The 18946-nt window shown below is 36.8% G+C and overlaps 1 protein-coding gene across 4 annotated transcripts in view; it reads left to right on the forward strand.

Moving 5' to 3' along the window:
• The window catches only part of LOC107670565 (kinesin-like protein KIFC3), an 82455-nt gene that overhangs the window by 11068 nt on the left and 52441 nt on the right, over positions 1-18946 (forward strand). The window contains exons 1-5 of one of the 4 annotated variants that reach the window (XM_016463316.1): positions 9559-9645; positions 9740-9837; positions 10796-10956; positions 12329-12475; positions 12954-13128. In XM_016463316.1, coding sequence (XP_016318802.1) covers positions 9775-9837; positions 10796-10956; positions 12329-12475; positions 12954-13128 — 546 coding nt within the window. In that variant the 5' untranslated portion in view covers positions 9559-9645; positions 9740-9774. Of the gene's footprint in view, positions 141-9558; positions 9646-9739; positions 9838-10795; positions 10957-12328; positions 12476-12953; positions 13129-18946 lie in introns of those variants that run through there. The other 3 variants (XM_016463470.1, XM_016463386.1, XM_016463234.1) reach the window with 3 other exon arrangements.

An 18946-nucleotide genomic window follows, 5' to 3' on the forward strand; every position in this document is an offset into this window, starting at 1 on the left:
CAGGAGCGTGTGGAAGCGGCTCGTATGGCGGAGGATCTGGCCCGGCAGGCTGCAGAATTGGCCTTCAGACAGCTGGAGGAAGAGCACACCACGCAGATCATCATTGACACGAAAACTGAAGAGCCGGACAATGAGGAGCAGTAAGTCACAAACTCAGAGAGGAACCATGTTCTGTGTTTGTTAAGACTGAGATCTGGGGTGTGATAAACCACAAAGTGGCTACAAAAGTTATTTGCGACCAATGCTCTGTCTCTATATCTCTCATACTATCCCTTTCTCTCTGTCACACACACACACACACACACACACATACAGTGTTCAGAATTCACCTGTTCACTGTTTGTTTTACAAAGACTGCCAAATATCCAGGAGAAAGAGAATGAAGAAGATCCAGAGTAAGTGTCTCCCCTCCCTTCCGCTCTCACTATTTGCTTTTTGCCAGGGTCCAAAATTAACACTCGTCAAATAACAAAAACAAGTCATAATAGTCTTTGGCTTAGAATTAGAGCTAGCTTTTTGTTTATTTCTATTAGCTTTGTGGTCATCTATATGCTTCGTTACATTACACTTCATTACATACATGTGCATATTCCTTGTTCTAACCAAAATAATATTACGATTTACAAAATACGTTTTTTAAGTTTTTGAAAGAAGATTCTTATGTTCACCAAAAATACAGTAAAAACAGTAATATTGTGTTATGTTATTATAATTTTAAATAATTTTGAATATATTGTAAAGTGTAATTTATTCCTGTGATGCAAAGCAGAATTTTCAGCATCATTACTCCAGTGTCACATGATCCTTCAGAAATCATTCAAATATGCTGATTTGCTGCTCAAGAAACGTTTATTATTATTATTAATGTTGAAAACAGTTGTGCTGCATAATAAATCTGTGGAAACCATGATGCATTCTTTTCATGAATAGAAAGTTCAAAAGAACAGCATTTATTTGAAACAGAAATCTTTTGTAACATTATAAATGTCTTAACTGACACTTCTAATTAATTAAATGCGTCTTTGCTGAATAAAAGTATTGATTCGTTTTTTTTTAATCATCATTTCGCCACCAACTTGACATCCCCTGTAAACAGTGCCGACATGAAAAGGTATGTTAGACTGGCCTACATTAGTTTGTGATTATTAAGCAGATTTTTCCTACATTATATCTTATGCTACTCGTATTCTACTATAACACTATCTAAGATGTGCCACAAAAAGTATTTACTAGTAGACTTTTGTTATGCTACCCCACTACTGCGCTAACAGCTGGGCTACTGAAAAATTAAATTAGTAGCATTGCTACTTTTAGTACTTTTAGAGGATGTATTACCACTCTTTCCATTCTTTACAAGCAAACATATGTGAAAGGAATACAAAAGTTGAGGTGCTGTCAAGACCAGCATTGTCACCATCATACAGTTTGTTGCATTTGCTGGTAGTCCTCAGGAGAGAAAATGAGAATTTGCTGAACATTTACTCACCCTCAGGCCATCCAAGATGTAGATGAGTTTGTTTCTTCACCTGAGAAATGTAGCATTACATCTTTTGCTCACCAATGGATCCTCTGCAGTGAATGCTTTTTCACTCTAAAACATCCGTTCAGCTGAGTACAAATGTGATTGTCTGTCAGAATTTTGAGAATCCAATAACTTGTTTTTGTCAGCTCCTTTGAGTTTTATCTGGTCAACACCTGCAGATCTGATTGGTGGCTAACGAGCCTCTGAACGTCTGGGATTGACTGGTTGTCATGATTAGACTTCTGCTCAAACCCCTTTTTCAGGAGCCTGGTGGATGTCTGCCCAGCGGAGCCTTCGCCACACGAGTCTGAGGTCTCAGATCAGGCACCACAAAGTCCTCCACCACCGCCTGTGACCAGTCAGCCTCAACGGACATCTTTACCTCCTTATGCTGACCAGGTAACATTGCTTAAAGGGGTCATATGATGCGATTTCAATTTTTTCTTTCTCTTTGGAGTGTTACAAGCTCTTGGTGCATAAAGAAGATCTGTAAAGTTGCAAAGATTAAAGTCTCAAATCAAAAGAGATATTCTTTGTAAAAGTTAAGAGTCAGCCACACCAACCTAAAACGGCTCGTTCTAACACGCCCCCACATGTCTACGTCACGATGTGGGAAGATTTGCATAACGCCACCCAAATGTTCACGCAAAGAAAGAAGGCGTAACTTTTATTCTCACTGTAGTATTGTTGCTGCCGCCGCCATGTCGTGAAGATGCTGTGTGTTTCGTTGTGAAAGTGAAACTACTTTGTTTGGCCTTCCAAAAGAGGACGATATCTGCTTCGTCATGCTTGGAGCTGATCCGTGCTGGTCGCTGAGGAAATACTACAACTTTGCGCTGTGGATCGCCGGATCGGCTTTCACCGTGGACGAAGCGGAGTCCAGCCCGGGGTCGTCACATGTGGTTGCCGCAAGCCCTCCGGACGCTCCTTCGTCGAATCCGCTGGCCGCGCCGTTCTCAAGCCCAACGCCTCTGCTCACTCTAGCCCTCCGGCCGTTATGTCCCCACTGGATGTAACGAATGCCTCGTTTATAATGGGTTTTCATGTTTTTGAATCATTGCTCCGGCCTGACAGGGCATCATCACAATATGGTAAGGGCGTAACATTTCCGTCACACGCTTGAGGTATTCGGCCAATCATAACGCACTGGCTAGCTGGCCAATCACAGCAGACCTTGCTTTTCAGACCGATGAGCTTTGTAAAAATCGATGCGTTTCAGAAAGGCGGGGCATAGAGGAGAAACAATAATGTACAGTATGTGGAAAATAATGTGTTTTTTGAACCTTAAACCGCATAAACACATTTCATTACACCAAATACACCAAATAATGTTCTTTTTAGCAACATCATATGACCCCTTTAAAACAATTTCAGAAGTTTCAGAAGGTATTGTAACTTTTAGAAAGGAATTGATATTTATTTTCACCAAGGCAACATCTAATTGATCAAAAACAGACATTATTATTACCGTATTTTCTCAAATACAAGCCGCATGTTTTATGATCGAAAACGTGCTGCGATTTATATTCTATAGTGACTATTACTAAACATGCATGAAACACACACATTTGGATTTGTTGAATGAGATAAACATGAGAATATTTATAGTGCTTATAATGTTTGTAAAGGTTTTATGTTATTTACATGTATTTTACATTATTTCTGAATATAATGATCAAATATGACTTGCAGTATATATCTTTTTTTTTTTCTCTCAACAATGCAGTTTTGACCCTGAGCAACTTATAGTCAGATGCAACTTATTTTTCAGAAATGTACTATTTGAAAGTAATTTTTTATGATGTAATGTTTACTTGTGGTAGCAAAGCAGTTACAGTTACGCATTTTATAAATTTATGCTTTTATCGAAAGAAACTTACATTGCATTAATAAATTCAAGGTACAGTACTGTATACATTTTAGCAATTCATAAGTTCCCTGGAAATCAAATCTATTGCGTTTGCATTGCTTGCAGTAATGCAATTATGAATTATATTATTGAAATGAGTTCATTTGGTGCTTTAGAAACTATTAAATTAATGGGATGAATGAGAGAAAATTTTGAATATAATTAATGCATAAAGAATCCATAAAGCCTTCTTAATTGTCATTGCAGCAAGCAGATGATTCTTTTAAGAGATATTTTGAATAACACAGCATTTAATTGAAATAGAAATAATCATTTGTACATGTATTATTTTATTTGTTTATTTATTTTTGTTCAATTAATCTTAAAATAAATCTTTCTTTCAAAGTCAATATCTTTCACACTGTAAAAGATTGTCTGTAAATAAAACAAAGATTACAATAAAATACTATATCAGTCTTTATACTTTCAAATTTCATGTTTCGTACAACAAGTTACATGCTGTTTCTTTATAATTATTTGTGAAATTTAATAGCAATTTCTGAGTGAACATTTTTCAGAGCCTTTTTAGTGCACAAAAATATATATATTGGGATTGTTCTGAACTGCAGTTTATACAAGTTTAGAAATGTTGTAAATGTTGGGTAATTGGTCATATTTGACTCATATTTGCTGTCTTTCATGCTTCTTTTATTCATCTTCTGTTGTTACAGGAAGAGGAACCTCCTGAAGAAGGATGTGGAGGTCGGTGTGAACATACACAAACGCGCGCACACACACACACACACACATACATACAGTACATAAATACAATAACTATACAAGTATGTGCGGTATAAACCAAATGAGCATAACTGTAACTGTTGATATGCAGTTTGTGCATAATCAGTGCAATGTCATGTGAGCATAACTGAAGTTGTCTGCCTATCTGCAGTGCCTGCTAGCTGTACTGGCGTAAAGAGCTGGATTCTTCGCATCCCCCATGCTTCCACATGTCTGAGCAGCTTACATCTGCTGAAAAACAATAATGTTCCTCTGCCCAAGATGCCCTCCGATCTCATGCTGCTATACCAGGAGATGTCCCAGCTCCCAAAACAAGCCAACCAGTGCTTCCAGAATGTTCTCCACCGCCTCAACATCCTCAAGCCCATGTAGAACCCCTCAGCAGCAGCATGTAGTCTTGGAGTTAGAATTTGTAGCTAGTGGATTTTATTCTTAAAACATCCCATGCTGAAGTGCCCTAAAATCCAGATCATCCCATGCTTGACAACTATAGACATGACTTTGAAGTGCCCTGCAGTTACAGAAAGACGCCAAACCTGCAGCAATCTCTCAGGTGAACTGCCCGTGCTAGATAGTGCTGTGCTGTGCTGTGCTGTGCTGTGCTGTCTGTTGTGTGCCAGTGATATATTGCTAATGCAAGTACCAGTGTTACTATAGTTCACACTTAAGGTTATGGCTTTTTCCAAACTCTACCACATAGTGTGCGCTATTGACATGAATGTTGCCTCAGATCTTGCATCCTGTTGAGGAGAAATGTGCTAGACAATAAAAAGAGTGAAAAACCCCTTATATTGACAGTGTTGTGAATATCACAGAGATCTGGGGGTCTTTTGACTTGCACATATTTAGGCACCTAAATGTAATAGAGAGCAGGGATCGACAGTGCAAGCATTTCATTTGTGACTAAAAAGGTGTGTGCAAAATGTAAAATGCATTTAGGAGAGTGTGTGCAAATTAGAAAAATTCCCATGGGTCATTTAAAAGTAAAAAAAAAAAATTATGAAATCTAAGTCCCTCCTATTTTAAAATTGGTAGCCAGCAATATTAAATGATAGACGTTTCAAAATAAGAGTCCTGGTGTATTTCATGCTTGTTTATAATTAAAAGTCTTGCATTATGCATATAATTTTTTTTTCTTGGTCATTATTGGTAATTTGGTTACACAATACACTGTGTCTGGCATTTAACGGACTGCCCTGTCACATGAAGGAAAGACCAAGAACATTATTTAACACATTAAATATATATAACAACTTCTATCAATTTTCATTGTGCCTCTAAAGTTTTTTAATGTGCTCCTAAATTTTTCAACTTAGTTGCCCATGTGCTCCTTTGGGGACAAAAAGGTCGGCTTCAGCAATGAGATTTGCAAATTCAGATGTAAAAATTTTGTTCATTCTGTATTCGATTTACTATTTAAAGAATGCGAATGTAGCCTTTCGTGTTATAAGATTTATTATCCACAGCATGATTCCGTGCCATGGTTATTTTTTATCATTTTGTGTGTTTCTTTCTGAAGTATTTGATTGTAGTTGGTATATAATAAAAAGCCGTTTGAGAATCTCTAAAATTAAGATATCAGTGCTAAAATGTAATTGTGTGTGCTCTCAGAAAGCACCCATGTGAAGCCAGCACTGAAGGTAGAGGAAGTGGATGATGGAGAGATGAGCGTTCCCAAAATCATTGTGCCCTCAGAGTTAGACTCAATGACCCTCACTGTTCCTGTAACAAATCTGACGTCCCGCAGGTCAGTGTTTATCAATCTGATCTAATAATATGATTTACTGGCTAAATATTATGCATACACATAATGCCATTTCTCTGAAAGTCCTGTTTTTTCTTTCCACTCTCAGCAAAGCTGTGGATGTGTTGTATGTTGTTGTTCAGAAGAATGCAGGAAGAGATGGCTCCTGGTGAGGAAGATGAAGACATGAACAAGTCTGATCTACTTACTGTGGATGAGTGAGTCTTTAAAAATCCATATACAGTAGCTAGACTCAACTGAGATGTCGTACTTCAATCTGACATGACTTCCTCTGATGTGTTGTCATTTCCTGTAGAGGCCTTGAGCGTCCAGCGCCTGCAGCCAGCCAGACAAGTATTGTTGTGAATGAGTGTCTGCAGGAACTGGTCAAGATATTTAAAGAGAGAACAGACAAGTGCAAGAGAGCGACTGGTGGATCCAGATGATTCCGATGATGAAAGCCCTTCAGCATGTGAGTAGACTTTTATTTGTGGTTTATTTTACTGTATTAGTTCAGCGATGTCAGGTCAAGGATAGGTTGATTCTTCACCTTTGATATTTGAACCCTAGCTCCGGCCAAAAAGCCTGGTGAAGCCCCACCTCCTCCAGAGGAAACCAAAGACGCTGAAGAGGAGGTTAAAATCTATGAGTTTATGGGATACAAGTTCCCAGTTCCTCCGTTCAAAATGCCCCAGATTCCCGCTTGGCTGAGAGTCATACTGGACTACCGTTTCCCATCCAGCATTGATCCCTACACAGGTGAGATCTACAGCCAGCAAGAGTAGATGAGCTCTATGGATCACAATGGGCCATTATTATAAAAATATACAAACAAACTACCTTATTAAAAGTGTCCTATAATGAGAAGTTGATATGATTTTTTTTAAATAAAAGATTTTTTGTTTTGTTTCGAATATGTTTCCTAGTCCAAAAAGACAGTCTGTTGAAACCAAGAAACAAAAAACAGGCCATGAGTGTGTGTTTAGAAATTGTTAAATTAGTTGTCTGTTTAAATTTTTCTGGATTTATGATTTAATACAAAACAAATTGTGATAATCAAACAAAAGCATAAAACATTAAAGGGATAGTTCACCCAAAAATGAAAATTCTGTCATTAATTACTCACCCTTATGTCATTCCAAACCCGTTCCAAAAAAGTTCCAAAACCTCCGTTCATCTTCGGAACACAAATTAAGATATTTTGATGAGTTCTGAGAGCTCTCTGACCCTCCCAGACAGCAATGTAATTACCACGATCACACGAAAACAAAAAAAATCCAGAAACGTAGCAAGGACATCGGTAAAATAATCCATGTGACATTAGGCATTCAACTGTAATATTACGAAGCTACGAGAATACTTTTTGTGTGCAAAGAAAACAAAAATAACGACTTTATTCAACAATTCGTCCCCTCTGCGTTGCCCTGGTGCCATTTTGGAGAGTATCAGCTGGACGTAAACAGCGTATGCTGTTCTGTGTCAGCCGTACACAGAAAAGTGTGCGTACAAAAAGTATTCTCGTAGCTTTGTAAAATTACGGTTGAACCAATGATGTCACATGGACTATTCCTTACTACGTTTCTAGACCTTAATCTGGTGAATTATCCCTTTAATTTAATCATTCAGTTTAAAGGAGTAGTTTACTTCCAGAACAAAAATTTACAGATAATGTACTCACCCCCTTGTCATCCAAGATGTTCATGTCTTTCTTTCTTCAGTCGTAAATAAATTATGTTTTTTGAGCAAAACATTTCAGGATTTCTCTCCATATAATGGACTTCTATGGTACCCCTGAGTTTGAACTTCCAAAATGCAGTTTAAATGCAGCTTCAAAGGGCTCTAAACGACCCCAGACGAATAAGAAGGGTCCTATCTAGCGAAACGATCGGTTATTTTCTTACAATCAGAATTGTGATTCGTCAGAATTACTTTTTGTTATTTTTATTTTTTATTAAACAGGCTTCCATACTCTCATTCTTTAAAATGAATGTCACTAGATTTGTTTTGTTGCAGTTTAATGCAATGCCATTCATACATTTGTAAGTATTTGGATATGTTGTGAGGCCACTATTTGCTTTATTTTGTTGATGTCTATTTTTTATGTTTTGTCTGTCTCAGTGTGACAAAAAAAAGATTTGAGAGACCACTACAGGCAAACAGAGCGATTCAAGGTAAAATTATTTTCTACTAAATCTATGCATTGACACTGAACAAAAACTTCAATCTGTTAGTGAAACTTCTATCGGTGTAGGATGTTTCAGATGGATGTGATCAGTCTCTTTCCACTGGATTTGCTGTATGTCAAATCGCTCTTGAGGTTCCCTCGCCTTCTAAAGGTAAAAAAACACACAGACCCTGTTCTCGTCCCACTTTCACAAACACATGCTTAAAACTCACACTTATTCTGTGCCTCTTTTGCAGTACAATGCATTCTTTGAGTTTAATGCATCGTCTGAGCAAAGCCTACATTTACAGGTAAGACTAGATTCCACCACTAGAGGTCAGTATAACACAAAGCGGATACCTCTTAAAGGGACAGTTTACCCAAAAATTCGGGGTGAATCTCTTTTATTGTAAAATAAATGGCAAGGTCACATTTTACCCCAAAATCAAGAAAGAACTAGGAAATTGTATTTTAAGGAAATAAGACTTATTTAGGAATACAAAGCATCATTATTTTCATCATAATTCCCCCAAATTTAAAAAAATAAGACCATTACTATATTATGAAAAAAATTATACATTTTTTAAGTATGAATACTTTAAAAATGTGTCTTTTCTGGTAGTACAGTAATGAGATTTGGGGTAATTGTTTACAAATTATGAAAATGTATGTTTTATTCTACTTATTTAGCAGATTATTTTTTACAATTATGGTGTTATCTAATCAGAGTTATTATAGTTAAAACTAAAAACCATTAAAAACTAAACTATAATAATATTACAATAATAACTAAAACTAATAATAACTAAAACTAAAACCATTAAAAACTTTTGTGCCTTGAAATTAAATCAACTTTAACTTATTTTATTTCAACATTGTAACGTTTCCGACATTTAGTTTAACTTGATGTACTAAAATAACCAAAACTAACTCTGAAATATAAATAAAAATAAACTCATTTTTAAAATTTTAATAAAAATGTCAATAATAGACAAAAATACAAAAAAATATATAAAAAAATACTATTAAAATTTAAATAAAAACAGAAAAAATAATAATAATAATTCAAAATATTAACAAAAAGTATAAAATGATACTAATATCAAACTGTATCTAATGAGAAGCACTCATCACTAATGAGATCAGAATCACTTATCACTAAGATTTGGTTAATTAGACTTGTAGAATGTGATAAAATATAAAAATAAAATGAAAATATAAAAAATATTTAAATATACATATATGTTTGACATAAGAAAATAATCTTTGTCTTAATGCAAATTATAATTTCTTATTTTTGTCTAGTTTTTGAACTGAAATATGCTTTGGCCATTGATCTATTCTGCCACTTTAAAATAATCAAATCATAAAACTCCATGCATTGTAAAGTCTTGTTTTCCTCTGCGCTGTGTGTGTGTGTGTGTGTGTGTGTACTCATAGATGAGAGATGTATTTGGAGCTGCTACTGCAGGTGAGGCCTATTACAGACACTGTGTGGACAGCACTGTCAAATACATGAGCTCCTACAGAATCCCCCGCGAGATCCAGAACCACATCGAGATCTGGTACAACTACACCTGGAAGTCGAATTACACTGCACTAGATGTTTGCATATGATATGTGTGTTTAGGCTGTGTTTCATGATCCGTTTGTCTTCAGATGAACAGGAGTTACTCATACAGCTGCCAGATAAGATGCGTCTGGACATCGCTGCAGATGTCAACTACAGCATTGTCAGCAAAGTGGCACTCTTTCGGGTGAGTATCTATTATTTCACTTTTTTCTTTCTTTCATGAACACACACACACACACACACACAGAATGACAAAGTCTGAATGACAAAGTCAAAATACTGCTGGAAAAGCAGCCCATTCCAGTTTAAGGCTGGTTTGTTTCTGGTCTAAAGTGGTCTTGCTCCTGACCAAGATGATCTGTTAGGCTGAACAAAGTTCCACTAACTTGTTGTTCAGCTGATTAAACACGTTAGGACCAGCTAATGACCATATTTGACCAGCTTGAACCAGAAACAAATGTACCAGACATAAATTCAACTTGAAATCAAACTGACCCTATTTCTATGGGAGTAAACCACAATTGACATTTCATCACAATACGATCTGACATTGATTCTCTTAGCCAGTGATACAATATTTGTCGATACCTCAAAATATGCTGTGATTCGTCTGTGCCGATAGCCTTGTGAACCTTTCCCGAAACCGTCTAATAACTTGCTTGCTTGCCTCTGAAACAACTTTCCTGACACGGCAAAGCACTATTATTTTTTTAATGCCTCATGTCTAAATATCTGTCACATCACTTTTCACCATCCAATTACTTCCCAATGGATCAACTCGTTTAGTTTCTCTTTGAGTATCCTGTTTCATCTGTTTAAAATGTCACATGATGATACTGTAATGGGTTGTGAAAGCCATTGAGAAGTCTTTGTCTCTTGTTCGTTCCAGGGCTGTGACAGACAGATGATATCTGACATGCTCAAGAGGCTGAAATCTGTGGTGTACCTTCCTGGAGACTTTGTTTGTAAAAAAAAAAAAAAGTGAGCAATATGTCATTTACTATTTTTGTGATTTACTGTACATGCTTTGCTACTGCATTGCAACAATATAATAAAACCTCCAGTAGTTAATCTCAGTATATGTCCAGTTTGAAGGTTGTCTCAGTAAAGGTCACACCATGAAAGAGCCTTTTATCTGTTAGCGTTTTGAACTGACTCTTGTCCTGCTCGGCTCTGCCGGTCAGGGTGAGATCGGCCGAGAGATGTACATCATCAAAGCTGGAGAGGTGCAGGTGGTTGGAAGGCCTGATGGGACGACAGTGTTTGTGACTCTGAGAGCTGCCTCTGTGTTTGGGGAAATCAGGTGAGTGATAATTATTGAATAATTATCATGTACTGATCAGGTCAGCTTAAAATATATTATGACGGCTGAATAAAATTGCATGTGATCTAATAGGAAATGTACTACTTATACTATTATTTTTGTATTATGCAACAGCATTACCTACTACATTTGCCAAAATATACTATATCCCACAATGCAATGTACTCAACTTGACCTAAAAAATAATTTTTGTACACATGCACTCATCCTCATGTTGTTCCTGCATAATCGTATAAACCTGTGTAAGGTTCTTTCCTTTTCGGGACATGAGAGATATTTTGAAGAATATTGGTAACCAACCAAACAATTTTGGTGACCATTGAGATATTTCATATCTTCTTTTATGTTCCAATTAAGAAATAATGACATCATTTTCATGTTTAGGTAACAGTGATGAGCATTATCAAATGCAGTTTTCTTGTTGAAAAATGTAGTTTTCGACTTTTGAATAGAATGCAAAGATAAGATTTGTTATATTTTTGGAATATCACATAAACTCTGATTGGAAACGCTAAGATGAAGAATATTGGTAACCAACCAAACTATTTTGGTGACCATTGAGATATTTCATATCTTCTTTTATGTTCCAATTAAGAAATAATGACATCATTTTCATGTTTAGGTAACAGTGATGAATGAAGCATTATCAAATGCAGTTTTCTTGTTGAAAAATGTAGTTTTCGACTTTTGAATAGAATGCAAAGATAAGATTTGTTATATTTTTGGAATATCACATAAACTCTGATTGGAAACGCTAAGATGGACATACAGTAAAATCGTAAAATACATGTTAAAAATGTATGTGCACAGTTTAGGTGGATACATATTTTTTTATCTGATGAGAAGGCATGCAAAAAAACAATGGAAACACATTTACCAAATAAATTCCTCAATGTGCAACAAAAAAACTCATGAGATTTCTTTTCCTCAACCAATCATGTGATTGGATAACTGAACTAACCAGCACACCATCTCAAATATTATTTTAATCATTTTGAAATGCCTGAGCCAAAGTCTGTCATCAAAATGATTTGGTGTAATCACCTCTCATATGATCAGGCATCCGAACGCAAGATAGCATGACAGCATTCGTTACTGCATTTCATTTGGCAGAATTCATTTATTAGGTAGGAAATTACAGCCACAGGCTTTCCCAGTTGCAGCAACTTTCATTTTTATTATTGAAACTTCCACCAGTTTCCCAGGAATTTATGATTTTGTTGTTTTGAACACATGAGATGGAAACGGTGCAACACTGGATGGAAAAATAGCTAGTGTGAGAAAGATAAATCATGCTTTATGTGTGAAAAGCCAAACTCTGACTGTTTTTTATGTGTGTTCACTCCATCAGTTTGCTGGCGGGTGGTGGCGGGAACCGACGGACGGCTAACGTAAAGGCCCACGGTTTTGCTAACCTCTTCATCATGGATAAGAAGGACCTGGCAGAGATCTTAGTGCACTACACCAAGTCCCAGAAGCTGCTGCACAAGAAGGCCAAGTGAGAGGGATCGGAGCTCGAACCTCAACCAAGAGCCCCAGCAATCCTTACACACACACACACACACTTCATCCAGCGCAGTGGTTTGAGCCATTTACAGCTCTGTATCACACTCACAGATCTCTGTACTGTAGATTAGCCATGTTTGCCTTTCTCTCTACGTCCTTCTTTCCCCCTACTTTCTCTTTAATGCAAGGAGGAACCTGGGAGATTAGTGTTTGATTTTGTTAGTAATTGAGATACTGAAGAAGGTAAACGTAGTCAGACATGAGTCGCATGATGCATTCACCCATGAGACCAATTTACTGTGTGTGTGTGTGTGTGTGGTGAATGATGTTATCTAAATGCTTGAGATCCTGTCATCTGATGTCATCTCAAACCCTACTGAGGTCCGCTTCCTGTTAAGAGTCTCAGCGATGCACATGCTTGCTTACAACTCAACTTTCTGTCATCCTAATGAGTTTGCCTTCTTCCATAGGAAAATGTTGACCAAAGATAAGAAGCCTGCAGATGAGAAGGGCCAGGCTAAAGAGACGGGTGAGGTCATCCCGCAGCGGCTGGAGACGCCCAAATTATACAAGGCTGCACTGGAGGTTGGCACAGGAGAGACTTTTGCCAAGCTGAAGGTGGCATATAAGGGAGCAACTCTAGAGGTAATTTATATCCCCTGTTACTGTATGATGCTTTAGGCCAAAAACATATTTTGAAGACAGACAAAAACTCTGGCTAAAAAACAGATAACTGAAAATCTTGTACTCCACTGTAAGAACTGGTGCCTTAAGATGCATTGTAATAAATAAACGATATCAAATGTCATTGGTCCTAATGTGTCTTGAGACCAAACAGCATTTACAGCGAACTTGAAGTGATGCATCTAACCATATTTGACATTTATGCATTTGGCATTTGATTGATTTTCAGTTAATAATTTAAATGTCTACTTAAGACTTGAATATATGATCGGCGTGTGTTGTTATTTAGGTTTGTCAACTGTTTAACTAACCTTTGCTGATTTAACCGTGGTTAGCAACATTTTCTTCAAACATTTGCTTCACCTTGACTGTAATTGGCTTGAAAAGAGAAAACTGACCATAGAAGGTGACTAAATTAGTTCAGTAGTCAGAATATCATGAATATGATAAACATCATATCCTCATCTTGCTTGTTATTATATGTGAATTAAAAATGGGGACAAGACATTTTTGCAAGATTTTGTTTTTTAATTGTTTTGGGTTTCATAAACTATTGTTATAATTAATAATTATTATGATGTTTGCAGGTCAAACTGACCCTGAATGGTTTTAATACAGTTCACCAAAAATCACAGTATGAAAAATAGCAAATAGGAACCATTGCAAATAGCAAACAGATCAAAACAGTATCATTTTACAACAAAGTTGTGGCTTTACAAATAGACAAAATAAATTAATGAGAAAATAAATAATAAAAAAATATGCTAAAATATTTTTAACGATTACTTTAAACCTTTTTTAAATTGTATTTAATTTTTCCACTTTCACAAACTGTGAATATACTGTATACCGTCATTTTAAACTTTTCAATGTTATTTTATGTTTGTGCTTTTGGAAATGGATCTTTGCTTATCCCTAATGAGACATTTTAGGCTCATTTTGAGCACAAATTATGTGCTTACTCCAAATGTGCTGTAGTTGTTGTGTGTGCTGTTTAGTTCAGATGTGTGTGGGAATTACTGTGTTGTGACACCAGAACCTTCAGGAACTTTTAAAACTGTGTGCAAAACAATCCCACGCCCTGTCCAGGCCCGGTTATATAGCACATACAAACAGTATTACTTTCATTTAACATGAATAGTTAGTATGTGACTACCTTGAAACCGATAAAGGAGTCGCTCTTGATAATTGATGATAACAGCGCTCTGTTCTTGTGCAGGTAAAGTTCTTCATGTCTAACATGATGTAGTTTGTTGACATTTGTCCAGTCAGGCCCCTTACTACTTTTATCTGTTCTCTCTCTCTCACTCAGCCGTCCACTCCTGTCTCCGGCAGGACCTCCACAGCTCCAGTGCCCCCTCCCTCCCCCATGCACCGCCGTTCACCCATTCCACGGTCTCGCGTCCCAGATGAAGATGACATGGTATCAGAGACCACCGACAGCACCATGATCATCCGCATGACTCCCCGTGTTGAGGGAGAGGAGATCCTCTCTGTGGAAGTCAGTCCCGGAGAGGGAGTGGAGGAAGAAGGGCCGAGCAAATCTGAAGACTAGTGAGAGAAAGGATGAGGGCAAGGACAAAAACCAGAGTAGGGATAGGGTAGATAGCCTGAAGAAAAGCCCAATGCATACAACCCTCATCATGCTTTCTGTTTTAGCATGTTGGTGAAAGTCCTAAACATGCTTTTCAACCAATTTTTGGAGAATCTCTAGGCACCTTTTCAGAAAAGACCCATACTGTAAGTTCCTGCAAGAACGCTAGGCTTCCAGTGATTTTTCTAGTAAGCTCAAGTTTTTGAGGCATTTGAAACAAGATGATACACAATATCTAAAGGACTTTCATTTGCCTAGATGTTCTCTCAAGAGGTGAAAAGTATTACATTTTTAGAGGGGCACTGCTGTCTAAGGGTGTGTTTGCACTTATAGTTCGTTTCTCTTGGTTCTTTTGGTCTGGTTCAAAAAGTAAATGATACATTTAGCCCTGGATTGCACTGTTTAGATGTCATTTAGATGTATTTGGTCCGTATTGCTTTCATGTTTTTAAGTCAAACTGCACCAAAGTTTGTTTGGAAGAAGAACAAGACCTGCCTTTTCATGGGGTCTCAGTCTGCTTGTTTGGTGTGCACCAAGGTTCGAGTGTCAGCATTCAGACTTATTCAAATGAACTACACTAACAGAGTAATCGCACCAAATTTTCTTTTAACCAAACAAAATCTGCCAAGTGTAAACATGCCCTAAATATTATTTGAAAGTGAAGTGAGCTTCTGACAGGTATTCCAGAAAGAAGAGTTAACCCACTGTCATATAAACCCCAAATCTTTCTTCTGGTTATCGGTTCCAATAACCGGGAGTAAGTTCAGTCAACTCGGAGTATGTTCACGGTGAACACACAAAGACATTCTAAACAGGAATCCGCATGAAAACAGACGCCAAGAAGAAGTACACCATACGTTTTTGTTTAATGGCTATTATTATTGTTATATATTGCCTAACCTATAGGAGGTTTTGCAATCATCTCATGTTTTAAACCTTAATTGTTTTTTTTATCACTGCGAACAAGAATTATGTTGTTTGTTTGATACTAAATTTGTAAATTAAGAAAAACTGACTCAACTAAAAATAGTGGCTGTATGAGTTTATTTTGCTTCCACATTTGTTGTAAGGTGAGATCACATTTATTTTTTATTATAGAAATACATTATATAGAAAATGTCTTGTTGAAAAAAAAATTAAATAAACATTGCTTTATGCTATCATATTGCTTTACAAAAAATTTTAAAAAATGATGACTATATATATAACATTGTGTAAAACCTGTCACTCCCATTGAAACCTCCGTAATAGGGAACATATATACTGAATGTTCAAAGAATTACTTGCTATGACTACTTAAATTCCATGAAAGTTATCTCAGTTTTTGGAACCGAAAGTTGAGGTTATCTGTTTACTTATCAATAAACTTACCCGGGTATGTGGCATAACCTGCTTTCTGGAATACCCCTGAGCCACAACATTTCCTGAACACTCCGCCAACTGCCATTGGCCAGATAAACGGCTAGCCCCGCCTCAAACTCACACCATTGGTTGAGCCAGTGTTGCTGAGAGAGTAATGTTCTACTAGCGTCACAGTGTTTACATCTTTCAGTGGAATCAACCTGTTGGCTCGCCTATAGTTGTCACTGTATGTTATGCTGGGATAAGTAAAATATTCTAACATTGAAAAATGATATATACATCACTTTAACTTCCCTTTAAGGCCTTTGATGTTTAGGACTGAAGGGCCATTCTTAAATAAACATTGCTTTATGCTATCATATTGCTTTACAAAAAATAAAAAAAAATGATGACTATATATATAACATTGTGTAAAACCTGTCACTCCCATTGAAACCGCCGTAATAGGGAACATATATACTGAATGTTCAAAGAATTACTTGCTATGACTACTTAAATTCCATGAAAGTTATCTCAGTTTTTGGAACCGAAAGTTGAGGTTATCTGTTTACTTATCAATAAACTTACCCGGGTATGTGGCATAACCTGCTTTCTGGAATACCCCTGAGCCACAACATTTCCTGAACACTCCGCCAACTGCCATTGGCCAGATAAACGGCTAGCCCCGCCTCAAACTCACACCATTGGTTGAGCCAGTGTTGCTGAGAGAGTAATGTTCTACTAGCGTCACAGTGTTTACATCTTTCAGTGGAATCAACCTGTTGGCTCGCCTATAGTTGTCACTGTATGTTATGCTGGGATAAGTAAAATATTCTAACATTGAAAAATGATATATACATCACTTTAACTTCCCTTTAAGGCCTTTGATGTTTAGGACTGAAGGGCCATTCGAGTCAGCAGTACTGTGTAATGGAAAGTAATCTTGACTATTTTCCACAGCACACGCTGCTCTAATTCCAAGACTGCCTGCTGCTCTGCATGTTATTCCAACATCCTGTCTGTTATTGCCTTAGCGAATTCCCTCTGTACACACGCTTTTGTACACAACTTTACACACACAAGCATGTTACAACGACATTGTACAGTTATTTCTAGTCAAACTATACATGTTAAAATTCTGTGTGGTTCCAAACCTGTTTAACTTTCTGTAGTTTTAAATACGAAAATGATTTAATACGTTAAAATATTTTGAGAAATGGCTCAGTGTTTTTTATTGTATTTTATTTATTTTTATTTGTATGTTTTTCCTTACAGTGGAAGTCAGTAGTCACCAAATCAGCTTGGATGGATAATAATGGCAGAACATTCATTGTTGTGTGAATTATCCCTGTCTAGTTGCATTAAATACACTTTAACATTGTATCAGTTGTGATGTTACAAAGTAATATTGTGATGCATTACCATGTGAAGGCAATTTTCATGCTTTATTGGATATAACTGTTACATTTCTTTTATAAGGTAAGTCTAGAAAGCTAGACTTCGTCTAATTTCTTTCAAAAGACTCGTGAAAAGTCACATGGTGAAAATACCCCGCTGATATTTCCATGTGCTTTGATATGTACTACGAGTACTGATCAATTATAATTGATTTTTCAGTGTTTCCAGGTCAGGTCGTGCTGAACTTCTAGTGTGAACAGGCACCAAAGAATCTATAAATGGAAAGATACTGCATACTTTTAATTTGCATTTGTTGAGACTCATTCATTCACGTCTCAGACAGCCCTCATTTTTTTCATAAGAGGCTAGAAGAATGGGCAGGAATTAGGTTGATTGCATGTAATAGCTGTTCTATTTTTGTATACAGAAACTCAAGCATGATTGCCTGAGCCCTGTGACGAGGCCCACTAGCTACTCTTACAGTATAGCTTACTTTTTGGTCTCAGGGGAGAAGGCCTACCCATAAGGATTTCATCCCAGGTGCTGTGAATTTAAACTAAGCCCTGGATGTATGTGGAAAAAATCATAAAAAAAGTGAAATCTTGTAAAACAGGTCTAAATGCTCCTGGAAATCACTTGTCCATATAAGACACAGACTCAGACATACAGACTGACAGGAAGAGCACAGGAAGAATGAGCAGTTTTTCATTGTTCCTTTCTTGCTCCAGAAGACCAGAGGCAGGAAATATGTAAAGGTGGGAATCTGAGAGACAATACTGGGTTTGCTAACTGACTGCAACTACACTTTACATTAAGGGGCTGTTAAAGGGGTAGTTCAGCTAAAAAAGAAAATTCTATCATCATGTACTCACACTCTTCTTTTTTTTTCTGTTGAAGTTAATAGGGTCCAGTGGTGTTTTAAACTGTTTGACTTTCATTGTATGGACAAAAACATTTAAAACATTCTTTAAAATATTGTCTGCCGAAAGAGTCAAACAGTTTTGAAACAACATGAGGGTCAGTAAATGACAGCCGAATTTTCTTTGTCGGGTGAATTGTTTCTTTAAGATGTTTCCATTTGTATGTAAACTAGTGAATTCAATGAGCTGCAAAGCGTATGTTATATAAGCTGTTCATCTCGCAGCTTAAAGGGATAGTTCACCCAAAAATGAAAATGTGATGTTTATCTGCTTACCCCCAGGGCATCCAAGATGTAGGTGACTTTGTTTCTTCAGTAGAACACAAATTAAGATTTTTAACTCAAACCGTTGCAGTCTGTCAGTCTTATAATGGAAGTGAATGGTAATCACGGCTTTGAGAGTAAAAAAAACATACACAAACAAAACCAAATTAAACCCTGCGGCTCGTGACGATACACTGATGTGTAAAGACACGAAACGATCGGTCTGTGCAAGAAACTGAACAGTATTTATATCGTTTTTTACC

The sequence above is a fragment of the Sinocyclocheilus anshuiensis genome, unplaced genomic scaffold (assembly GCF_001515605.1).
Source record: "Sinocyclocheilus anshuiensis isolate Anshui unplaced genomic scaffold, SAMN03320099.WGS_v1.1 scaffold297, whole genome shotgun sequence".
NCBI classification, from domain to species: domain Eukaryota; kingdom Metazoa; phylum Chordata; class Actinopteri; order Cypriniformes; family Cyprinidae; genus Sinocyclocheilus; species Sinocyclocheilus anshuiensis.